This window comes from Mustela putorius, unplaced genomic scaffold (assembly GCF_011764305.1).
Source record: "Mustela putorius furo isolate JIRA1106 unplaced genomic scaffold, ASM1176430v1.1 tig00000127_pilon_pilon_pilon, whole genome shotgun sequence".
NCBI lineage: Eukaryota > Metazoa > Chordata > Mammalia > Carnivora > Mustelidae > Mustela > Mustela putorius.
The window spans coordinates 1,754,363-1,781,250 of NW_025421288.1; the positions used below are offsets into that span (position 1 = coordinate 1,754,363).

The 26,888-nt window shown below is 35.1% G+C and overlaps 2 protein-coding genes across 2 annotated transcripts; both read left to right on the forward strand.

Moving 5' to 3' along the window:
- The first annotated feature begins 271 nt into the window (after positions 1-271).
- LOC101682210 (olfactory receptor 4C16-like) lies at positions 272-1,204 on the forward strand. Its single transcript, XM_004781912.1, has one exon. It carries the CDS (start codon positions 272-274, stop codon positions 1,202-1,204), a length of 933 nt encoding a protein of 310 aa, XP_004781969.1.
- Positions 1,205-22,143: 20,939 nt separating this feature from the next.
- Positions 22,144-23,070, forward strand: LOC101683690 (olfactory receptor 4P4-like). The gene has a single exon (XM_004781914.2). It carries the CDS (start codon positions 22,144-22,146, stop codon positions 23,068-23,070), a length of 927 nt encoding a protein of 308 aa, XP_004781971.1.
- The last annotated feature ends 3,818 nt before the right edge of the window (positions 23,071-26,888 follow it).

Sequence of the window (26,888 nt, forward strand, 5' to 3'; positions counted from 1 at the left end):
TGCTACAAGATTGTATCTGAAGTATACTCTAGGAAGATACAACTTTCACAGGTTTGTTGAGAATCATAATGGCATTATGAAGTGGCCATTATAAATGGAGGAACAAACTATTGAGGTGACATGTAGGAACTCACCCCTAAAATATTAATGATGAAGACTATTTATTTTGCTTAAATTATTCCATAAAATCACACATCACACCATTAATTAATTCCTTTATTTCTTTCAGATCAACAAATTCATACTCAAGCATCTCTTAGTTGAAGAAATCATGCAGCTGAATAATAATGTGACTGAATTCATTCTGCTTGGGTTGACCCAGGATCCTGTTAAGAAGAAAATTGTGTTTGTCACTTTTTTGCTTTTCTATTTGGGGACGTTGCTGGGTAACTTTCTGATTATTACTACTATAAAGACCAGCCGGACACTCGGGAGTCCAATGTACTTCTTCCTTTTCCATCTATCTTTATCTGACACCTGCTTCTGTACCACCATCGCTCCTAGAATGATTGTGGATGCCCTTTTGAGGAAGACCTCTATCTCTTTTAATGAATGCATAATACAAGTCTTTTCATTTCATTTCTTTGGTTGCCTAGAGATTTTCATCCTTATCCTCATGGCTGCTGACCGCTATGTGGCCATCTGTAAGCCCCTACACTATACAACCATCATGAGTCGAAGGGTCTGTGCTGTGCTGATGGCTATGGCCTGGGTGGGGTCCTGTGTGCATTCTTTAGCTCAGATTTTTCTTGCCTTGAGTTTACCTTTCTGTGGTCCCAATGTGATTGATCACTATTTCTGTGACTTGCAGCCCTTGTTGAAACTTGCCTGTGCAGACACCTATGTGGTTAACTTACTCTTGGTGTCCAATAGTGGGGCCATTTGTACAGTGAGTTTTGTCATGTTGATGTGCTCCTATGTTATCATCTTGTATTCTCTGAGAAACCACAGTGCTGAAGGGAGGAGAAAAGCCTTCTCCACTTGCATCTCCCACATCATTGTAGTCATCTTTTTCTTTGGTCCTTGCATATTTATATACACACGCCCAGCAACCACCTTCCCCATGGATAAGATGATAGCTGTGTTTTATACACTTGGAACACCTTTGATCAATCCTCTGATTTACACATTGAGGAATGCAGAGGTGAAAGATGCCATGAGGAAGTTATGGAGGAAAAAGTTGATTTCAGATGACAAAAGATGAATTGGTATTTCAATTTTTTCTTCATAGTTCAGATTCACCTAGAAGCCCATTGAGAATCTTTTTATTGTGGTGTTAACATCATGAGAGGACAGAGAATTCATTCCTTCAAGAATGAATATGTACACTGATTAGTGTTGAGTCATTTTCATGTACAGAAGGGACAGCACCAGGTACAGACAGCCATGTCAAGACACATGCCTTTGATGTTCACTGTTGTGTCTCTGCCTCTCTTGGCTGTGTGGCATCACTGTGGTTTTGACCTAGTGTTTTCCCTGCCCTTCTTGATATTGACTTTTCATGTTCTCTGTTTACAAGTTATGTTTTATATGTTTATATCTGCAGCCGGTCAGGTTTTCCTCCTTCAAATGACTTCCTTTTTATTACACACTTCAGTCACATCATGTCTGATTATGGATCTTCAACTTGGTTGTTCTTGGTTGACTGAGCAGAAAGCACCAGTTTCAAATGATTATAAAATCCTTATGTTTTAAGGGACAGTCTATTAGCTAGGTAATTCCCTTTTATTTCTTGGGGTCATACTTCAAATTCTTCTCATATTTATTTAGATTCTTCTAGAACAGTAGCAGAAAATAGTGTAAATATTTACCTTTCTGAAGGAATATTTTTACCTTGGATAGTTGGAGTGGTACTCTTTGTATTCTTTTTGTAAAAACTTTTTGTTCTACAATGAGCACTTCTAATTTGGGGAAAACATTAAGTTTTTCTTGGGTCATACAAATTATAATAATTTATTTGCACTTTTAGGTTATTATGACTATAGCATATATGTCCCAAATTAAGTAGATATATTCATATGTGCTATAAGTAAGACATAGAAGCAACCAATGGTTGAAATAGGAAATTTGAACTTAATAACTGATAAAGAATGTTAAAACTCAAAAGAGTCTTTTTTTTTGGCCTTGAAAGAGAAATAGTTACATCACATGCATGAATTATCTTAGTGAGTTTTAATAGAATCTAGAAAAGAGGGTAACTTGATAGAGACTGAGATATTTGTATAAAGTCTGCATTTTGGCAGTGGATAGGGATATCACCTTTTGTCACCATCCATCAACATTGCAGTATTGAGTTACATGATTACTAAGAATCTTTCAGTTTTAACCTATTTTCTAATTTGTATTTTTATCCATATAGAATATTTAACATGAATATTTTTGTTTTCTTGAACATATTTTTTATTTATAAATTACTAAATTATATCAAAATTGCTAAGTTTGTATTAACTTTATTGTACTGGGAACATTAGAACATCTTAGCTTGAGGTGCACCTGGCTAGCTCAGTTAGTAAAGCATGTGACTCTTGATCTCAGTGTCATGAGTTTGAGACTCATGTTGTGTGTGGAAGCTACTTAAAATAAAAATTAAAAAAAAAAAACAGAATAAAGAAAAAAGAACTTAGCTTGGTAGCTTGGAAAGAAAAAATCATCTATTTCTCTGTGTGGGAATGGAATGCCATGATTCCACAATAAACACTAGGGACATATACACATCACTTTTTTTTTGGATTCAGAATTTATCCATCTCAAGCAGTTTATCATTGATCATAGTTGCTGATTTTCATCTTGCAAGGGTCACACTTCAGTAGAACTTAGTTGGCAGAGTTTTAGTTGAAATCCTCTTCTACTTCAAGACAAGGCATGTATGAAAAGGGGAGTATGTTGGATCTCATTTAGGTACCTCCCCAGAGACACTATATTCAAAATGTCTCCTGGGTATGCTTCTGAAGTGGAATTCATGTGGTTGCTGTAACCATGTCTGTTGCCAATAGAGATTGATCTAATTTCAGATAGGGAAAGTAGACATATTTGTGTGGGTAAGAGAGAGAACAACTCGCAGATGAACTTGCAACCTTGTGATTGTCATAAGTAAGTCCCTCTCTCTTGAAAGAGGGTAACAACAGTCTTCCCTTGCCTAGATACCTTGTGATTATCTCATTTGAGTAAGTTGTCAGACAATGATATTTGGTCTCTTCCTGAGATTCCTCCCACACCCTTCACTGCTTCCAAATATCTAACCAGGTGCAAGTCACAAGGAAGGCCAAGCAGGAAAGTACAGCGTTGCTCTAGGAGAACATGTCATACATGAAAGAACTATAGGATTACAGTTGGCCACAACGTGCAAGTTTGACCTGTGGGAGTCCTTAATGGTAGGGGTGTTTTCAGTGTGGTACACAAAAGTTTAGAGCTGAGGTCTACCTTGATCAACTTTTTCTGCAGACCCACATTTTTCTGCAGATGCCTCATTGAATAACTATGCTGTTTGCTTTAGTCACAGAACTATTTGTTAGATCTGTAGAAAAGTAGTATAAGAGAGAGCTGCCAAAAGTATGAAACAATTGCTAGTCCATTTTTTTTTTTTAATCTTAGGTATTGTCATAATCTCATAGTCTGTATTATTCTTGTGTTTGCTAGTTTAGGAGTGAATGTGATTTAAAGTCAGTTCATATTCAGAGAGCTCTAAAGTAAATTGCTTGAAATAATTAAATTCCAAAGTTTCTAGGTAGTAAAGTATCCCATCAGAAAGTCATCAATATGTCCATTTTCACATAAAACGTTCAGAGAAAATAAGCTCAAACGAAAGAATCAAAACATGACATGACAACATGACATGAGGATTGAGATACATATATATATATAAATATATATATGTATTATTTTTTTTATTTTTATGCTTCTTATCATTCTTAGAAACATCTTTTTTTTTTAAGATTTTGTTTATTTATTTATTTGACAGACAGAGATCACAAGTAGGCAGAGAGGCAGGCAGAGAGAGAGGAGGAAGTAGGCTCTCTGCCGAGCAGAGAGCCCGATGTGGGGCTCGATCCCAGGACTCTGGGATCATGACCTGGGCCGAAGGCAGAGGCTTTAACCCACTGAGCCACCCAGGCGCCCCTTAGAAACATCTTTAATACTAGTGTTAAACACTTCATATGCATTGCAGAATGTTATAACTTCCATTACTGATACTACATTGTTCTCAATGCATCTTGCAAGTTCTTTTTTTTTTTAATCACAATCGTACTACAATATATTAATATATCAAATCAACATGTTATATATCATAAATTTACACATAATATATTAATTAAAGGAAAAAGATGTTCTTTTTAAAAGAGCTATCCTGAAGATAAATTTTGATTCAAACTTTGGAGGAACTAAGACAACATCTGTGAGTAGTGAAAAACAATAACGTAGAATTTCTTTTAGTGAAAACGTACTTTAAATAATTTTGCCTACTGTTGCATGTAATAATTAAAAAAAAAAACCTTTACAGTTAAAAAATCATATATCTGAACATAGAATCTTTTGACATAAAACACTTACCTAGACTTGAAATTTTATGTTAAAAGTTAATTTGTGTCCTTCAAGAAAATAATATTTTGGAGCCCTAATCCCCAGCACCTCAAAATTTGATCCTATTTAGGTATAATGTAAGTGCCTGACAATTGGCTTCTGCTTCTTCTTTTTTTTTTTTTTTTTTTAAGATTTTACTTATTTATGAGAGAGAGAGCTCACAAATAGGGCCACTTCTACCCTGTGAGGTAGAAGCACACTTCCCTCTGAGCAGGGAGCCCATTGGGGGACTGGATTCCAGGATTCTAGCATCACAGAAACCAAAGGCAGATACTTAATTGACTGAACCCCAGGATTCCTGGCTTTTTTTATTATAATGTAAAGTACTAACATTAACCTTTGATGGCTGGATCATCCATTTCAAAGACATCTCAGCTGCAATGAACACAGTGCCAGCTACACAACTAGGTGAGGGGTCAGGCTGCCCTACCAATGAAGTCCCCCATTTGGAAAGCCCTGGGGGACTTCTAAATGACTTTTGATCTTTGTGTGACTTTGTGTTTTTCTTCCTGTACTTTATGTTTTAAATTCACCAGTAGTGAACTCCTAATCAAGGTGTAATAGGCTGGGTCAAATGTCTACTAGGATAAATCCTGGGTACCCCACTCTTGAACCTAATAAAGGCAGAACCTCAGATTGGTGAGCTCTTTCTGTCTCTCTGTGCCTGTGATCAAAATGTGTGGCCCCAGGCATGTGATGTACACTCTGTGACTTGTGAGTAATAAATCTTTTTTTTTTTTCCAAAGTCCATTCATTCAACTGGGAAAAGGAGGGGAAACTGAAAAAGAACACAGGCCTCTATTGGAGGTTCTCAGAACTGCAATTTGGGGAGCATGGATTTTGGTGTAACCAGGAAAAGTGTCCTGCTCATACGGGGTGTAAGGACCTATTTTATATTTTTATATTTTAGCAAGAGGCTTTCATTGAGTTTAAAAAAAAAAAACAACTAGTTGTTTAACCCTTAAACTGTCCCTGCTCCCCTTCCCCCAGGGGATTCACTTAAAAACAAGTCCTGGAAACCAGCTCCAGGTAACAAAGCCCAGATACAAGGGTGGGTCAGGCTAGGTGGAGACATCAATCAGTGGGGGGTTGCATACTGTCTCCCTGCCCCCTGCCCCCCACCACCTTTGGGAGCCTTTTGGGCGCCAATCCTAATCAAGGTGTAATAGGCGGGGTCAAATGTCTACTAGGGTAAATTGTAACTCAATTGGTCACGTAGCCTGTGCGTGGCCAGGCCTGGCCACGTGACCTTTGCCCTTAAAAGCTAGTCTGTGAAACAGAGAAGGGTCACCCTCTCTTGTAAGAGGTGTGTCCCCAAACATTCCGTTAGATTCTTGATGCTTGGCATGAAATAAAGCTTTGCTTGACCTTCGCTTTATATCAGTCTTGCTCCTTTAATCATGGACCCATTATTGGGGCATAACACAGGGAAAGCAAGGTTTTTGTTGTTGTTGTTTGTTTGTTTGTTTTAAGAGAAATAAGAAAGGAGAAATCACATGATTTAGATAAAGAAGAGAGAGAGAGAAAACCTTCATTTGGTACTCACAGATGCAACTTCTTTTTGATTACCTTTTCCTTCTCTCTTTTTTCTTCTTTCTTTCTTTCTTTCTTTCTGAGAGAGAGGGGGCAGGGAGATGGGGCATATCAGAGAAAGGAGGGAGAGATTCCCAAGCAGGCTCTACACTCAACACAAAGCTGGATCTCACAACACTGAAATAATAACCTAAGCTGAAATCAAGAGCCTGACACCTAACCCACTGAGCCACCCAGGCACCCCACTTTTCATTTCTAATGATTATTCTACTGATGCTGTCAAACAAAACTATTCCTGGTATGCAGTAGTTAATGTTTCTGTTCTCAAGAAGTTCTTGTTAATAGTTTTATGGTCTAAATGAAAGTTGTTCTGTTGGATTTTCTGAGTAATTGCTTGTAAAAAACAATTAGTGTTCTGGCCCAGTTCAAGAGTTTATTCCTTAGAAAGGAGAATGGAATATCAAGATGGAGTCTCTTGTCTCCAGAAATTTCCTAGCTGGAAAGAGGAAGGGGTGGGGAGGGTAAGCTCTTAGTTCCCAGAGGGCTTTGCATGTGGACTGTCTGTCTTCAAAGTCAGGGATGGTGCATTTTAGTCTAATTGTACTTTGAATCTCTCTTACTTACTCTTATGTTACCAGTCAGGAAAAATTATTTTCTTCTAGAGAGCTTGTGGGATTAGATACGATCAAACACATAACTCAAAGTTAACATACCAATAACCCTAATTACATTGTTGAAATCCCTTTAGACATGTAATTCTACATTTAACATGTGCTATATTTTCATATTTCCAGTTCCCAGGACTAGGGCAGGAAATCCTGAGGGACATTTTGGAATCATGTCTACCACAGTGTAAAAGGAATTTTGAAAAAATCTAACTTTAACCCAAGAACCAGAGAATGCATATCTCAATATGTATAAAATGAGGGTAGTTCTATCCTTATTAAATATGCCACTTTTGCATCCTCTTTGAAATGTTATCCATGTGGAAAATAGGACAATCCCTTATGTGTAGAATCAAGTCTTAGAGGAAATATAAGTAACATTTTATATTAACTTAATCCTTGAATCCAACTAAATGTATGATCTTCATCAAGTTGCTTACACAATGAGTTCAGCTATAACAAACTGTCTACATTCATGAACACATCAATGTCATAGATGAGGGCCTGGAGTGTAAAACTTATATTTCAGTGTCACAGAGTTTTGTGCAGTGAGCTGTTGTCTTATTTTGTCCTTGAGTATCAATGACTTCAGTCTGAAGGTTGTGATTGAAATGCTTTGTCCTGGAGATATTTCCAAGTTTTCTTTGTAAATTGTGCCATAAAGTTTCTAATAATAATAGTGAATAATAGCAATACTACTATTACTACTAATAATATTGATTACATATTACTGATATATGATAAAATAATTATAGTTATAGGGAAAGAATCTAAATTCCAGTGAGATAAGTATCTTACCCAAAGTCACATTGCCCATGAAAGGTACACCTGGTATTTAAAGTCAGACTCTCTGGCTTCAGTTTTTGAGGTAGTAACATGAATCATCCTGGACATCTGGCAAACGCATCTCACATAAAATTGCCTCTTCTACTAAATGCTTAAGCTGCATATCTAATTAGATTTTGACACTGTTGCTGTGATGCGTTGTTCAACCATCTTCCATTCATATATACACAGTCATCCTTGCAGTATTTCTGACATCAAAAGCACAGAAATTAAATTATTTAGGCAATGAAACAGAATTATAACTGTATTATAATAAAGCATGAAAAAATAAATCTTTTAAATTTTATGTTACTTTGCCATCATCAAATAATCAAAACTATAAAAATTACCTTAGTAATTTATTTTGTTGGTGCAATTGAAGTTTTACTATGAGCGGACTATATAAGTTGGAAAATAAAAGTATGTATCCTAAGTACTACAATTCAAAATTTATATGCAATTTGAAATATGCAGCACATTATTTTATTATTTCAATAAAAATTCAGACATACTTATTAAGGTCTTACTTTGTGTAAAGTGTGGAAATACTAGTCACAATCATTGTAGGGTCAGTAAAGCATCTTAGCAAGGTTGAATTCTACTATACTAGTTACTAGCTGTCGAATCTTGTCAATTATTTCTTTGTGCCTCTGGGGAAATATTAATATCATCTCATGGGGTCATTATGTGCATTAACTTTTAAAATTCCTTTAAAGTCCTTAGCGTAATTACTAGCACATGGTAATGATTTTTCACTTACTGTTGTTACACTTGCCATAATCAAAATTTAAATTATTAAATACAGTCTGAAGAACAATAGATCCTATTTTCATTGAGTTAATAGTCTATTGAGAAAATAAGAGAAGAACACCAATATTTATTTATTTATTCATTTATTTTTTTATTTTTTTAAAGATTTTTATTTATTTATTTGACAGACAGAGATCACAAGTAGGCAGAGAGGCAGGCAGAGAGAGAGAAGAAAGCAGGCTCCCTGCTGAGCAGAGAGCCTGATGCCGGCCTTGATCCAATGACCCTGGGATCATGACCTGAGCCAAAGGCAGAGGCTTTAACCCACTGAGCCACCCAGGTGCCCAGAAGAACACCAATATTTAAAAAGACACACAAAAACCCCAAACCAAAATGAAAAAAACCTATAAAAAAAGGATAAAACCTATATAAAACCTATATAAAAAGGATAAGCTTTGTGAGAATGGGGACATTAAATTTTGACCTTAATTATTATAAAAAAGCCAAATAACTTCAATATTAATAATTAATTAGCTTTGATAATGGAAGCAGTAGAAGACCTATAATAAATATAATGGGTGTATTAGGGCTTATTCCTTGTGTAGAGAAGAATAAATCCACTTTAAAAATTGTATTACTGACCATGGAAATTGTATTTGATACTTATCATATATTTTATATCTGAAACAATAGAAAATAAACTATTTTCAAAAGCACATTTGAAAAACCAAAGCAAAAGCAAATTAAAATCACCAGAGTTTATTTTTACTAGCCTTGTCCAAGAATTCCCATAGGGATTGCCATTGGCAGGTCCAGTTCTCACCTGCAACCAGTGCCTTTATATATTCTTCCTGACTATTCCTCTCCCCAGGAGACCCCAAGGCTGCACATTTAGGGAAGTAGATCTTGAAGCTCGTTATTGCACCAAAGGAGAAAAAAAGGAAAGATATAAAGGATGGGATGCAGTTGAGATTTTCCTTCCAGTTTTATGATATACTTCTCATTCTTGTTCTGAGTACTGTTAGTTTTTAAGACATATTTATTTTCTTTTATTATTATTATTTTTATTTTTTTTGTAATTTCAAGTTTTTATTTATGTTTCAGTTAGTCCACATATAGTGTAATATTAGTTTCAGGAGTAGAATTCAGTGATTCATTACATTTTAAATAAAATTTGAAAACTGCCTACAAAGGCATGGGAAATTTCAAACAAAGGTATGGGAATTTTTCCATTACTTTTTTTGTCCTAAGATATATATTTATCTTTTGACTTTGAAGATTTTTTTTTTTTAATTTGTTGTCATGAGTTCAAGAAGAAAAGGATATCCCTTTCAATATTAATTGGATTTGGCCGGTACTAAAAATGTGAGTTTTTATGTATTTGTTTTTCCTTTTCTATATTCTTACCTTTTCTATTTTTACATGCTTGAGCCTATGTGATCTCTTTGAGCAGCTATACAATCATCCATCTTTATTCATTTGGTTAATAAAGTAATTTTTTGCATAAATATAACACGAAATATATTTCCTTGGTAACAATTTCTTTTATGACTTTTGAGCTTCTAAGTCATGTAACAATTTTACATTTTAATAGTTTGCAAAACATCTTTAAAAGGTCTGTTGTAATAAAAAATGAAAAAATGGGAATGCTACTTTGAATTCCTGGTCTCAAGTATGGGACTCTCTAGCTGTCAGGTTGAGGTTCAGAGATATTGTGGAATGTTGTGTACTCTACTTTGGAAGTAAAGGAAAGATAAAAAAACAATAAAAGTTTGGGAAAAAATCAGATAGTTGAATAAAATAAGCAATAGGTTATAAAGAGAATAAAGATAATAAGAGAATGATAGGAAATTAATTGATAATTTTGATAAACTTGTAAATGAGTTACTAAATCACTTGATTTAAAAAAAAGTTCTTTTTAAGTGGAATGATCCATGAAATCTGCAATTCCTTATTTTTCTTAAGAGGAAATGCATACCAATGGATTTGAGGAGCTTTTTCCTAAATCCCTTAATCAGGAAGTGGCAGACCAGTACAAGAACCTCCATTTCTTGCCTCACAGTGCCACAGGTCTGTAATACTGAGCAATAATACCTGATATTTGAAATGAACGTGGACTATATGGAGGAAAATTTCAGTGACCACAGGTAGAGAGTTCAAATTATATAACCGATTACTATTTTTTTAACAAAGATAGATCTGATATATATTAAAATGTTAAAAAACTGCAGAAAATGACCTAAGTAAAAAACGGGATAAAATAATTATTTTGTTGAAGTGTTTCATTCACTTAATCTAAGTAATAAGTGAAAGATCATCTTTTGTAAGGTATTGAAGGTCTTTATGAATATTTTTTTCCTTTGATTTCAGTTCTTCCATCTGTGAAATGGGAAATCCCAGGTCCTATTGCAAGTCTTAGTCATTAGTTTGGGATTTTCAATAGTGGTTAGTTGTCAAAATAATATTATAACTTCTGTAGAAATCTATATTCAGTGGCATGTCAAACTCATTGAAGAAAATTTATTCTAAAAGCTCCCTTTGTCCTATGAACTATTAAGCATTTATAGAATTTTAAACATTTTAAATTTATAAGAGTTCATAGTTAATTCTATGATGTATTATATGCACGTATCTATAGCTAAATGTTTTATATGAAAATTTTAATTCAATTCCCACCAGAATCCTATGTGATAAGTACTATTAACCACTATTCTGCAGATGAAAAAAACAAAGCTCAGAGGAGCTCCCTTTCTGGTGTAGATTTTCTTAATGAACTTGTTGCAGCAAAGATGAAGAGTGCAGGTAATCAGAAGTTTAAAATGATGGCGTTTCTACGGAGTCCATGTATATTGGAGGTGATTAACCTTTTGTGTAGTATATCCTAGTATTCAGCAATCTGTTGCAAATTTGTTGTTTCCTAAAATAAAAATAAGAGCTAGAGTTGGTTCAGCAAACCAAGGAACCATGAAAAAGAGCAAATTATGAACTTGAGTCCTCAGTAATAACAGCTAGAGATTTAATCAATCACCTTGAAATTTCTTTAAATCCTATCAGGATTATAAAAGTATGACTAGATGTGCTAAGTTTACTTAATTCCAGTAAAGGTTAACTTTTTATTCTACTTCATTTCATTTCTTATATTTTATGCTCTCCTTAAGCCATTTAATAAAATAATGAGTTTTAAAATTAACTTTAATTACAGAAGTAATAGTGAAATATAATATATTTAATAAAGAAATTAAAATATTGAATAATGCTAAAATCCCTTTGGTCATCACCTCCTTTATTTCTGAGAAGTAATCTTTCCTTTTGTACTTTTTTCTATTAATTTATTAGCTTCTCATAGAAACTACATGGTATTCTGGAGCTGTGATCTTTTTATTTAACATGCATTTTATTAATTAAACTGTGATTATTTTTGTACACTTTATTATGTTTTCCACAATAAAACATATTATGTCTCAGTGATTTGTATCGTGGTAGATGTCTCCTAGGGATTAAACATTTAAATTTGTTTAGTTTTCCATAATGAGAACATACCACCCTTTATTTCCATTCCATTGTCAGGTTTTAGATCACTTCTATTTTCCAAATTTGATTGAGTCTGTGAGGAATATCCTTTTTTTATGCTTTCTGGGGTAGTTTTGCTCTGTCACTAATCAAAATTTTAAATGAAAGCATTTTAAATTTTATTTTTATGAAGTTGATGAGTGGGAGTATAGTATCTCATTGTTGTTGAATCTGCATTTCCCTGATTCTAATGAGGTTGAATATTTTGATATGCACTTTAAGCAGCTATGACTCCCTTTCTGTGTATTGCCTTGTCAAATATTTTGCTTTGTAGAAAATTGGACGATTTTTCTTTATGTGATTGATTCACAGGGTTTATAAATACTTACTCCCATTTGTCACTTTTAAAAATGTTTGGTTTATGTGAAATTTTGTCATGTAAAATGTTTTAAAATAGATTTTTAAAATTTTTTTGAATTTCCTTTTTATGCTTTGCTTAAAATAATGTTCCTAGATAAGATAGAAACCCATTCTAATTATATCTCAAATTTTTTATTTTTGTTCGATACATTTGTATCCTTCTCCAAACTGTATTATAATTTTTGTGCCTTGTAAGGTATATTGTTTTCAGCAAGTGATTCAAGGTCCCAACATCAGTTACTAAAGTTCACATCAATTTGAATTCCCTGGAATTCAAATATATATATATATATAGTATATATATACTATATATATATAGTCTTCAAATCCAACAATCTATCTTTACCTACAACTTTGTTTTAAAAGATTTACTTTTGAGAGAAAGAGAGAGAGAGCAAGAGCAAGAGGGGCTGAGGAAGAAGGAGAAAGAAACTCAAGCTGCATCTGCACTGAGTATGAAGCCCAACACTGGGCTCAACCTCACAACCCTGAGATCATGACATGAGAGCCAAAATCAAGACTGGGATGCTTAACCTACTGAGCTAACCAGGTAACTCTACCTACAGCTTTTTAATTACCATAGCTTTATAATATACTTCAATTCTGGGGGATACGTCTATTCTCTTTGTTCTTGCTTGAAAATTTAGTTTAACTACTCTACATTTTAATTCTTTTTAAAATTAATATATAATGATTTGTTTCTTTCAGGGGTACAGGTCTATGATTCATCAGTCTGACAGCATAGCATATACCCTCCCAATGTATATCTCCTAAACACCTCATCACTCTCACCCCCTTCCACTCCAGCAACCCTTAGTTTGTTTCCTGAGACCAAAGTCTTTTATGGTTTGTCTCCCTCTCTGGTTACATCTTGTTTCATTTTCTTCTCCCTTCCCTTATGATCCTCTGTCTTCTTTCTCATATTTCTCAAATCAGTGAGATCATATGATAGTTGTTCCTCTCTGATTGACTTATTTCACTTAGCATAATACCCTCTAATTCCATCCACGTTACTGTAAATGGCAAGATTTCATTTTTGATGGCTGCATAATATTCCATGGTGTGTGTGTGTGTGTGTGTGTGTGTGTGTGTGTGTTTACAGAAAAAAAAAATATATATATACACAGAATATATATATACACACACACATTCTATATTCTATATAAATACACAGAAGATACACACACATATGTGTAATTACACATATGTGTGTAATTACACACACACACACACACACATAATCACATCTTTATTGCTTCGTCTGTTTGTGGACATCTAGGCTCTTTCCCTAGTTTGACTATAGTGGACTTTGCTGTTTTAAATATTGGAGTTTTGACCCAGCATTGCATGTGTCCCTTCAGATCACTATAGTTGTATCTTTGTGGTAAATACCCAGTAGTGCAACTGCTGAATCATAGGGTAGCTCTATTTCAAGTTTTTGAGGAACCTCTTTACTGTTTTCCAGAGTGGCTGTACCAGACTGAATTCCCACCAGCAGTAGGACTTGTTAATTTTAACCATTCTCACTAGTGTGAATGGTATCTCACTGTGGTTTTGATTTTTATTTCCCTGATGCCAAGTGATGTTAAGCACTTTTACATGTATCTGTTGGCCATTTGGATGTCTTCTTTGGAGAAATGTATGTTCATGTATTCTGCCTATTTCTTGATTAGATTATTTGTTCTTTGGGTATTGAGCTTGATAAGTTCTTTATAGATTTTGGATGCTAGCCCTTTATCTGATATGCCATTTGAAAGTATTTTCCCCCATTCTGTTGGTTGCATCTTTTTTTCTTGACCATTTCCCTTGCTGTGCAGAAGTTTTGATCTTGATGAAGTCCTGAGAGTTCATTTTTGCCCTTGCTTCCCTTGCCTTTGGCAATATGTCTAGAAGAACTTGCTGTGGCTAAGGTCAAAGAGGTTGCCACCTGTGATCTCAAGGATTTTGGTGGATTCCTCTCTCACATTTAGGTCTTTCATCCATTTTAAGTCTATTCTTGTGCATGGCATAAGGAAATGATCCAGTCTAATTCTTCTGCATGCAGCTGTCCAATTTTTCCAACATCATTTGTTGAAGAGGCTGTCATTTCTCATTGGAGATTTTTTTCCTACTTTGTTGAAGATTAGTTGACCAAAGAGTTGAGGGTCCATTTCTGGGTTCTCTATTCTATTCCAGTGATCTATGTGTCTGTTTTTCTGCTGGTACCATACTGTCCTGATGATTAAAGTTTTGCAATAGAGCTTGAAGTCTGGAATTGTGATGCTGCCAGCTTTTTTTTTTTCTTTTCTTTTTCAACATTCCTCTGGATATTCAGGGTCTTTTCTGGTTCCATACAAATTTTAGGATTATTTGTTCCATTTCTTTGGAAAAAAAAAGTTGATGGTGTTTTTTATAGGGATTGCATTAAATGTGTAGGTTGCTTTAGGTAGCATAGATTTTCACAATATTTGTTCTTCCAATCCATCATAGAACATTTATCCATTTCTTTGTGTCTTTCACAATAACTTTCATGAGTATTCTGCAGTTTTCTGAGTATACATTCTTTACCTCTTTGGTTAGGTTTATTCCTGGGTATCTTATGGTTTTGGGTACAATTGTAATTGGGATCAACTCCTTAAATTCTCTTTCTCCTATCTTGTTGGTGTATAGAAATGCAACTGATTTCTATACATTAATTTTATATCTTGACACTTTACTGTATTCCTGTATGAGTTCTAGCAGTTTTGGGGTGGGGTCTTTTGGGTATGCTACATAAACTATCATATCATCTGCAAAGACTGAGAGTTTGACTTCTTTTCTAATTTGGATACCTTTTATTTATTTTTGTTGTCTGATTGCTGAGTACTGTGTACTGTGTTGAATAATACTGGTGATAGTGGACATTCCTGCCATGTTACTGACCTTAGGGGAAAAGTTCTCAGTTTTTCCCCATTGTGAATGATATTCCCTGTGGGTTTTCATGGATGGCTTTTATGATATTGAGGCATATACTGTCTATCCCTACACTGTGAAGAGTTTCAATCAAGAAAAGATGTTATTTGTCAAATGCTTTTTCAGCATCTATTGAAAGCATCATATGGTTTTTGTTCTTTCCTTTATTAATGTATTGTATCACATTGATTGATTTACAGATGTTGAACCAATCTTGCAGCACAGGAATAAATCCAACTTGGTTGTGGTGAATACTGTTGGATACTATTGGCCAATATTTTGGTGAGAATATTTGTATCCATGGTCATCAGAGATATTGGTCTGTAATTCTCATTTTTGATGGGGTCTTTGTCTGGTTTTTGGATCAAGATAATTCTGGCCTCATAACTTTGGAAGTTTTCCTTTCATTTCTTTTCTTTCTTTCTTTCTTTCTTTTTTTTTTTTTTAAGAACAGTTTCAGGAGAGTAGGCATTAATTCTTCTTTAAATGTTTGGTGGAATTCCCCTGGGAAGTGGTCTGGCCCTGGGCTCTTTTTCTTTGGAGAGTTTTGATGATTGCTTCAATCTCCTTACTGGTTATGGGTCTGTTCAGGTTTTCTCTTTCTTCCTGGTTCAGTTTTGGTAGTTTATACATTACTAGGAATACATCAGTTTCTTCCAGATTGTCTAATTTGCTGACGTATTATTGTTCATATGTTCTTATAATTGTTTGTATTTGTTTGGTGTTGGTTGTGATCTCTCCTCTTTCATTCATGATTTTATTGATTTGGGTTCTTTCTCTTTTCTGTTTGATAAGTCTGGCCAGGGATTTATCACTCTTATTAATTCTTTCAAACACCAGCCTCTAGTTTTGTTGATCTGTTCTACTGTTCTTTTGGTTTGTATTTCATTGATTTTTGCTCTGATCTTTGTTATTTCTCTTCTCCTGCTGGGTTTAGGGTTTATTTGCTGTTCTTTATCTAGCTCCTTTAGATGTAAGGTTAGGCTTTATATTTGAGACCTTTCTTGAGAAAGTCTTTTATTGCCATATACTTTCTTGTTTCTTGAGAAAGTCTTCTATTGCCATATACTTTCCTCTTAGGACTGCCCTTGCTTCATCCCAAAGATTTTGAACAGTTGTGTTTTCATTTTCATTTGTTTCCATAATCTTCTTTTACTCTTCTTTAATTTCCTGGTTGACCCATTCATTCTTTAGTACAATGCTCTTTGGCCTCCTTTTATTTGAGTTCTTTCCAACTTTCCTCCTGTGATTGAGTTCAAGTTTCGAAGCACTTTGGTCTGAAAATATGCAGGGAATAATCCCAATCTTTTGGTACAGGTTGAACCTGATTTGTGACCCAGGATGTGATCTTTCTGGAGAATGTTCCATGTGCACTAGAGAAGAATGTGTATTCTGTTGCTTTGGGATGGGATGTTCTGAATATATCTATGATGTCCATCTGGTCCAGTGTGTCATTTAAGGCCTTTATTTCCTTGTTGATCTTTTGCTTAGATGATCTGTACATTTCAGTGTGGGGTGTTAAAGTCCCTATTACCATTGTATTATTGTTGATTTGTTTCTTTGATTTTGTTATTAATTGACTTATATAATTGGCTGATCCTATGTTAAGGGCATAGATATTTTAAATTGTTAAATCTTTTTTTTTTTTTTTTTTTTTTTGATTTTGATTTTATTTATTTATCAGAATTGACTTATATAACAGGGACAGAATGGCAGGCAGAGGCAGAGGGAGAAGCAGACTCCCTGCCGAGCAAGGAGCCCGATATGGGACTCGATCCCAGGAGGCCGGGATCATGACCTGAGCTGAAGGCAGCTGCTTAACCAACTGAGCCACCCAGGCGTCCCAAATTGTTAAATCTTGTTGGACAGACCCTTTAAGTATGATGTAGTGTCCTTCCTCATCTCTTATTATATTCTTGGCTTAAAATCTAATTTGTCTGATATAAGGATTGCTATTCCAGCATTCTTCTGGTGTCCATTAGAATGGTATATTGTTTTCCACTCCCTCACTTTAAATCTGGAGGTGTCTTTGGGTCTAAAATGAGTCTCTTGCAGACAGCATATTGATGGGTCTTGTTTCTTTATGTATTCTGATACCCATGCCTTTTGATTGGAGTATTTAGCCCATTTACATTCAGGGTAACTATTGGAAGATATGAATTTAGTGCCATTGTATTGCCTGTAAGGTGACTGTTACTTTATATTGTCTTTTTTCCTTTCTGGTCTATGTTACTTTTAGGCTTTCCCTTTCCTTAGAGGACCCCTTTCAATATTTCCTGTAGGTTTGGTTTAATGTTTGCAAATTCTTTTAGATTTTGGGTTTGTCTTGGAAGCTTTTTATTTCTTCTTGTATTTTCTATGGCAGCCTAGTGATATAGTATTATTGGCTGCATATCTTTCTTGTTTAGTGCTCCGAATATAATATGCCAATCCTTTCTCACCTGCCAGGTCACTGTGGATATGTCTGTTGCCAATCTAATATTTTTACCCTTGTAGGTAACAGACCTCTTGTCCCGAACTGCTTTCATGATTTTGTCTTTGTCTCTGAGACTAGTAAGTTTTACTATTTGATGATGGGGAGGTAATTTATCCACATAGTTTGCTCTAATGTACGTTCTGCCCCTCTCTCTCTTTCTTCTTCTTTTGGGATTCCAGTTATTTTAATGCTGCCTTACGATATCACTTATCTTTTGAATTCTCCCCTCATGATCCAGTAATAGTTTATCTCTCTTTTTTCCAGCTTCTTTATTCTTCATCATTGGGTCTTCTATATCACCAATTCTCTCTTCTGCCTCATTTATCCTAGCAGTGACAGCCTCCACTTTTTATTACACCTCATTAATAGTCTTTTGTATTTCAATTTGGTAGATTTTAGTTTTTTTTTTTTCTTTTTATTTCTCCAGAAAGGGGTTATCTACTATCTTCTATGTTTTTTTAAGACCAGCTACATCTTTATAATCATCATTCTGAACTCTAGTTCTGACGTGTTACTAATGTTCATATTTATTAGATCTCTGGCAGTTGGTACCACCTATTGTTCTTCTTCTTCTTTTTTTTTTTAGATGCTTTTTTTTTCCATTTTGTCATTTTGTCCAGAGAAGAAGAAATGAACGCAAGAACAAAATGCTAAAAGGATAACAATGACCTTAGAAAAATATACACCAAACAAATCAAAAAAGACTCATAACCAGAGGAAAAGAAGGGGAAAAAAAAAAAAATATATATATATATATATATATATATATATATATATATATATGATAAGGCTGGTGAATAGAATAGAACCACATACTAGATTTTGGTTGTATTTGGGTCTGTTATAAGAAAGCGCCTCCCAAAATTTTAAAGAAAGGAAATATATATATATATATATATATAATATGTATTATATATATATTTATATTTGTATTTATATAGTTATATACACACACACATACACAAAATAAGTGTGGGTGCCTGGGTGGCTCAGTGGGTTAAGCCACTGACTTTGACTCAGGTCATGATCTCAGGGTCCTGGGATTGAGCCCCACGTCGGGTTCTCTGCTCATCAGGGAGCCTGCTTCCTCCTCTCTCTCTGCCTGCCTCTCTGCTTGCTTGTCATCTCTCTCTGTCAAATAAATAAATAAAAAATCTTAAAAAGAAAAGGGTAAATAGGATGAAGGGATAGAATATGACTGCAAAGATGAAAATTAAAACAATACAAAGAAATGATTAGAAGTTGGTTGAAAAATTAAAGAAAAAAAAATTTTTAAAAAGTGGAGGGGGTGGGAGAGGTTGTGACCAGATGGAAGACTAGAACAAAGCCATACACTAGATTTAAGGTGCATTTTGGTATGTTAGAAGAAACTGTATCCCAAAATTTTTAAGAAAGAAAAACATATATATATATATGTTTGTGTGTGTGTATATATATATACACACATACACACACATATGTGTATATATATGTATATATTTCTTTCTTAAAAATTTTTAAGAAAGAAAAACATATATATATGTTTGTGTGTGTGTATATATATATATATATTTTTTTTTCTTAAAAATTTTGGGATGCAGTTTATCCCAAATATGTGTGTGTGTGTGTGTGTGTGTGTGCACACGTGCCTGTGTGTGTGTGTATATATATATATATATATATATATATATATATATGACATAAAGTTAAATACAATGAAGGTATAGAATACGACTGTTAAAATGAAAATTAAAAATGGTTTTAAAAAAGGTACTAATAAGATGGTTAAAATAGGAAAGAGGAAAATTAAAAAAAAATAAAAGGAAAGAGGAAAAATAAAATTAATACAACTTACTTTGAAAGACTAAAGAATCATGGGGGAAAAAAGCCATAAATTATTTGTGCTGTACTCTCCTAGTGCTAGAGTTTTGCAGTTCTCATTGATCAGTAAACTTGTCCTTGGTTGGGTGTTCTTGCTGATCTTCTAGGGGAGGGGTCTGTAGCAGTGATTCTCAAGTGTCTTTGCCCCAGGCAGAATTGCACTGCCCTTGCCAAGTGCCAGGCTAAATAATCTTCTTGGCTTTGCTCTCAGTAGCTTTTGTTCCCTGAAATGTTTCCATAGTTTTGGAGGATGAGAATGAAAATGGTGTCCTCCAAATCTCTGGCCTGGAGGAGCTGAGTGCTCAGGGCCCCACTCCACCATGAGCCCTCAGAGAAAAGCGATCAATCACTCCTGTCTCCCTGGTCTGTGCCTGTTCTTCCTTACCTGGCCTGTGACTGAGTGTTTCTATCTCTGGCATATGGCCCTGTTTGGAGGCTCCAAACCCAGCAGATTCCTGCAGTGCACTCCTGTGCTGCTTCTCCTGGGAGTTCTTCTCAAATCTGCCCCTTGTGAGGTCCCTGCTCAAAGACAAGTGGTCTTACTGTGCTGGAGATCATGGTTTAAGGTAATCCTGAGCTGAAAGCCCACTCCTTCGCTCTGCCTTTGCAGCCAACTTCCCTGCTCTGATCCCTGGGAGCTCTGCTAACTCAGGTACTCTCAGTCTTTTGGTGAACTGAGGGTCCTGAGACCACACTGTCCCAGCGAGGGCTCCACTTAGCCACTAAAGTGACATCCCTCAGCAGAGCCCACTTCTAAAAGTTCTGATTTTGTACTCCACTGCTCTATCATTTGCTGGGAGTCGTCTGACAGATCCTCATATTTACTTCTCTGCATGGCCTACCTTCCAGAAAGTGGTAACTTTTCTGTTCATAGAATTGCTGCTATTCTTTTTTTCAATCTTCTGTTGAGTTTGTAGGTATTCAAAATGGTTTGATAACTATCTAGCTGAATTCCTGGGACCAGAAAAGAAAATAGGTTTCCTACTTCACTGTCTTGCTCTTCCTCCTCTGCATTTTAATTCTTTTGGAATTTTGGAATCAGTTTTTCACAAAAAAGTTTGTCAGAATTTTTGTTCTAATTATTAAATGTATTGATTAATTTTGGAATAATTAACATCTTTCTTATATATTGATACTCCCTAACCATAAACATGGTATATTCTTTTACCTTGTTAAAATATTTTTATGTCAGTTAATAAGATTCTATATTCAATGAGGGAGTTCTATTTTTAAGGACAGAATAGATAACTCACAGATAAAATAATCCTGAACCATTTGTTTTAAACAAATTACACCATAGCTCAAAATCATTACTACTGGTTTTGCTTATGTGGCAGTGATATTTTCAGAGATTTTTGCAAGAAATTGAGCCACAGGCTGTTAATCTGGGGCTCATGGATGGAACTCAACTCAAGTCCACAAACTTCACAAAGTCTTATTAAAGATCTTTTTGTATGCCCACTGTACATTTTTCCAAAATAATCTCATAGAAAATCACACATTATGAAAGTAAAAGTAAAAATCATTGTTCAGTTGCTGTTATAACCCTTCAAAACAGGCTATCACACTTTATCAGTGTGTAGAGTTTATGTTTTATCCAACTGGGCACTGAATTTAACAATTTTGTGACACACTTTTTTTTTTTTTTTTGCCAAAATGAAGTAAGAGATATAGTTTAATATTTTGCACCAGAGCAGTATGTCCTTTTTACTTAAAATATTTCAGGACTGGGACCCATAAACCTGTAGTGAGCCAGTAAAGGAGAGAAAGTGGTTCAATTCAAAGAAATAAAAGGTAGGTAAAACAGATCTAGTGAAAAAGAATCTTTGGATGGAATTTGATCCTCCAAGGATGCTGTCCTACTGGGGAGCACTGGAAAGTGGGATGAAGGGATGAAAACTCCTGGGTTAGGCTGGAAAGTTAACTGGGATATTAGGTCAATTACAAGTAGCCACAAATATACTACAATCCAATACAAAGAAGCACCCCTTTTCCCTAAGATCTCATCGTTGCTCAATGTTGGTGAAAAGGTGCTAAAGGGATTTTCTGAAATTGTCACCTAGAGATCTGATATTTAAAATTACAAGCTCACTGATGTCTAAAGACTTAACTGAACTTTCAGGATTCAGCACAAATTTAGTCACTGGGAAGGATGTAAATAACGAGACTGCTCTTGAAGAACAGATAACCTTAATGTTGTTGATACATAGCAGAGATTTAAAAATTACTCTTAAGGTATACTACAGAAATTGCATTTCAAAATTGACCTAAAAAAGAACACCTCATCTTCTAATTATTTATCCTTTTGCTCATAGTATGAAACTGGGAGTTATTATAATTTAATTAGTTATTTGTGAAATTATTTTTAGTATATGTCTACTCTAATGAACTTTATCTACTTGTGGGTAAGACTTTATGTATTTTGCATACTGCTTTCTGTACCCTTAGCACTAATTATGGTGTTTGTATCGTAATGAACAATCAATATGTATTATTGAATAAATGAATGACTTTTAAAATAAATGAATTGTTTTAAAAGTTGACTGGTTCCAGTACATTAATTTTCTCCTTTACTTGATCACACCCACAGAAACAATGGGACATGAAAATATCACAGAATTTATCCTCTTAGGACTTTTTAGTGATGAGGATGAAAGGATTGCCTGCTTTGTGGTGTTCTTATTTTGCTACATTGCAATTCTCTCAGGAAACCTCCTAATTCTTCTTACCATCAATGGCAGCCGCCTACGTGAGCAGCCCATGTACTTTTTCCTGAGCTACCTGTCTTTCATGGACGTCTGCTTCACTTCCACAGTGGCCCCCAAACTGATCACAGATCTACTGGCCCAGGAGAAGACCATCTCCTACAACAGCTGCATGGCCCAGATGTTCTATGCCCACTTCTTTGGTGCCACTGAGATCTTTATCTTGGTGGCTATGGCCTATGACCGCTATGCAGCCATCTGTAGACCCCTTCACTATATGGTCATCATGAGCAGACAAGTGTGCTATGTTCTTTTGATGGCCTCGATTCTCGGAGCATTTCTCCACTCAATCCTGCAGGTATTGATTATTATTGAACTTCCCTTCTGTGGACCCAATCAGATAGACCACTATTTCTGTGATGTTTTCCCCTTGTTGAAGCTGGCCTGCATGGACACTAGCCTGTTGGTTATTGTGATCATTAGCACCACAGGAGTGCTATCGATTTTGACCTTTGTTGCCTTGGTAATTTCTTACATCATCATCCTGTCCACGCTGAGGACACACTCATCCCAGAGCTGCCGCAAAGCTCTCTCTACCTGCGGCTCACACATCACTGTTGTGTTCATGTTCTTCTTGCCCCTCATCTTCACATATGTCCCCATGGCTGATTCTGTGAGTAATGACAAGGTTTTTGCCCTATTTTACACCATGATTGCCCCCATGTTCAACCCTCTCATCTACACACTGAGAAACACAGACATGAAGAATGCCATGAAGAAAATATGGTGCCGAGACACACAGCTTGAAGAGAAATGACGTCTCTGGAGTTAAAATATTGGCCTGGATCTTGTTATATCCACAGAACCCTAATATCAACAAATACAGGATGTACAGGAAGGTTTTGTGATTTCATCAAGAACTGCAAGACTTGGGACAACTGGTTTGCTCATTTGGTTGGGCAACTGCCTTTGGCTCAGGGCATGATCCCAGAGTCCTGGGATAGAGTCCTACATCAGACTCCCTGCTCAGTGAGAAGTCTGTGTCTCCCTTTGACCCCCCCCCCCATGCTCTCTCTCTTTCTCTTCTTCTCTCATTCTATATCTCAAATAAGTAAATAAGTAAGTAAAGCATTTTTAACAAATTGCAAGACTTAAAGTTCGAAGGCCCCTCAACTACCCTCTTGCTGTTACTTTACTTTTTTGAAGTTGAATAAGGGGAACAAATCACATGACCTCCAGGTCCTTTCAGCTTTAACATTTTGGAACTTAAGTCTGGTATTCTGGAACATTTTCCCCTTCATTATCTTAGACATACTGGACATTATATCACTCTTATCAAGGCACACTGTAAGATTACATTGTTTGACGTTATGCCCTGCTTTAGGAAAGAGATTTTTGACTGAAAAAATATCTCACACACAGAGAGAAATCCTAAGCATTCCCTTTTTTGGTGGTATCCATTGCAATCAAAGAAAAAGCAATCCAAAAAAAATTTACTAATGTTATTATATATTTTAACTCTTTACATAAATAATGCTTTTTAAATAATGTAATTCAATGTAATTACACTATTCACACTGTCCTTATAGACATTATAATTAATTCTTTGTAGCCTATTGATGATGTATTCCAGGCATTAAAATTTTAAATTAGATAATGAACATCACTTTTTAAACCTTTAAGTGTAATTCCATGGTGTATTTATAACCTCATTTAAAAATCCCTTATGAGTATACAAATTGATGCTTATTGTAAATGTGGAAAATCTCCCATTCTGTAAAGGGCCCTCAGTTTAAGAAGCCACATAGCTAAGGTATGCCTGGGTTGCTCAGTTGGTTATGTGGTTAAGCATCTAAATTTGGCTCAGGTCCTAATCTCAGCATCCTGGGATTGAGCCTGTGATTTACTCCCTGTTCAGTGGGAGCCTGCTTGTCCTTCTTCCTCTCCCCTTCCCCCTCCCCATGCTCCTGCTCTCTCTTTCTCTTTGTCTCTCTCGAATAAGTAAACAAAATTTTAACAGGGAAAAAAAAAAGAAGAAGAAGAAGAAGAAGAAGGAGAAGAAGAAGAAGAAGAAGAAGCAGCCAAATAGTTGATGAGTTGGATGTCTCTGTGGTGCATTTTGTTAATCCTCACTGCTCTTTATGCAAACAGCATATTTTGACATTTTTCCCCCCACCAATCGGGCTATGCAAAACTCTCTTGGTTCTACTCAGAAAGGCTCTCATACTAGAGAGAAACAAAGAAGGTTAGACTGAGAAGCAGATGTAGCCAACTGAAAACTGGGTCATAGGCTAAGAACCGCTTAGCATTGAGGTGCTCCCTTAATTTATACAAGAATACTCAAACCTTTTGAAGTTGGCCTCTGACATCATCCATGGTCATCCACTAGCATGATATGAGGAGTTAAGTCCCAGAGAATGGGTTCACCACATTTTCAAATATGAGAGGCACAGTCTTATTTTCTGGTGTTCTATTCTCTTCAACACAATCCCCAGGAAGAAATTGAATTGTATTTACTTAAAGTATTATTTTCCTTTGTGCAACAGAAATCTGTTTTCTTGTTTTTGTTTGTTCATTTGTTTTTGTTTTTTAGTATAGTTGATACACAATGTTGCATTAGTTTCAAGTGTACAGCCTAGTGATTCCACAAATCTCCAGTTTTTGTTCTGCTCATCACAAGTGTAGCTACCATCTATGCCCATGTACTGCTACCATGATAACAAAGACTATATTCACTACACTATGACTTTTATTGCTGTGACTTATTCATTCCTATTTCTTCTACTTCTCTTCACCCAATGTGCCCACCTTCCCTCTGGGGACCATCGGTTTGTTCCTCAGACATAAAACAGAAATGTTATCCTAGTCTTTGATGAAATTGAAAGTTTATCTTCTGGACATGTGATATTTGTCATTACCATTGGCTGTTTTGAAAGTTCAGCATTGCCTATCTTTCTTTATACTCCGGTGCACTTGCGTGGTGGATTGTTTAAATACTGAAATGTAAAATAAAGAATATTTTGAAGATTTGAATAAAGTAATGAGGTTACTTATACCTCAAAACAAAAATTGTCACTATAAAAGATATGGATATATTAAAACTGTCAAAATGAGGTGTTCCTGCTGAGTTATTATAAACATGGTGAAATTCTAGAGACTCTGACATGTGACAAATGTTTTTCTCCTTGACATGTTTAAACGAAAAAGGCAGTGACATACAGAGGAACATGAAAACTATTCTTACATATTAAACTGAGCAGTGCAAGAAAACATGTTTAAAAATGATTTTGCTCAGGGAGATCATATGAGCAAAATCATTTTTAAACATGTTTTCTTGCACTGCTCAGTTTAAGTTACAAATGGCTAATATTTATTAATTCTTGTTCACTCAGGAGGGTAGATTGGGCTTTACAAGTTGTTTTAATGCAGTGGTTGTTTTTCAAAAACAAAAGCTTCAAGACCCCTCAAACCAAACTTTAGGGATTATACAAGACGACTTTTACCACCTTCTGTTCATGTGGTTAAAGGTTACATGAGCAATGTATCACAAGTTTAGCCCAGATAAAAGCATGGAGACATAGACTCTACTTTTTATTTTACTGAGATATGATTGGCATATAACATTATTAGTGGTTTCAGTTGTATAACCTCATGATTTGAATCTATATATATTTTAAATCGATTGCCTTAATAAATATAGTAAGTATCCATCACCACACATAGTTATAACTTTTCTTGGGGTGAAAACTTTTAACAGCTACTGACTATAATTTTCAAATAAAGATTATAGTGTCATTAACTATAGACACAACATTGTATTTTAATCAAAATAGAGATCCAAAGTCACTGTTATGAACTAATTTTTAATACATATTTACAAATCTTTCATTCATGGGAAATCAATTTTTAATAATAGTATTTATTTATTAATTGATTGTGTTATGTTAGACACCATATAATACATCATTAGTTTTTGATGTATTGTTCCAAGACTCATTGTTTACATATAATACTCAGTGCTCCATGCAACAATTGCCCTCCATAATACCCATCACCATGGTTCAACCACTCCTTTACCCCTGTCTGCTCTAAAACCCTCAGCCTGTTTCTTGGAGTCTCTGTCTTCCCCCAGTTCATTTTACCCTTCCTTCTCCTAATGTCCTCTGTGTTATTCCTTATGCTCCATTAGTAAGTAAAACCATATAATTGACTTTCTCCGCTTGACTTATTTCACTCAGCATAATCTCCTCTAGTCCCACCCAGATTGTACTAATAATCACAAAATTTAACAGTTTTGTTTTTAAAAGCTTTATTGATATATAATCGACATACTAAAAATTCAAAAATTACATATATTTATATATACAGCATTTGGCCTTTAGTTCACTAGTGTGGAAATTTTTTTCAAGATAAACTAGTAATATAATGAAAAGAACTTCTTGACACACAGAGTTAGCTCCTTTGCTCCGATTTTGTTCAAGAGAAAGCAGGAAACCTTATTTGAAATGAGCTGTAGAGAGAATTACAAGTCATAGATTATATGATATTCTTTATTTATGGATATTCACTGTTTGACAAGTTGTGATCTTTCTTCTTATCAAACTAAGTGTGATGTGAAATGTGAGGAGTGTTTCA

What these genes read in the sequence shown, in the direction of transcription:
- LOC101682210 (XM_004781912.1), top strand. Translation starts at nt 272, where the DNA reads ATGCAGCTGAATAATAATGTGACTGAATTCATTCTGCTTGGGTTGACC.
- LOC101683690 (XM_004781914.2), top strand. Translation starts at nt 22,144, where the DNA reads ATGGGACATGAAAATATCACAGAATTTATCCTCTTAGGACTTTTTAGT.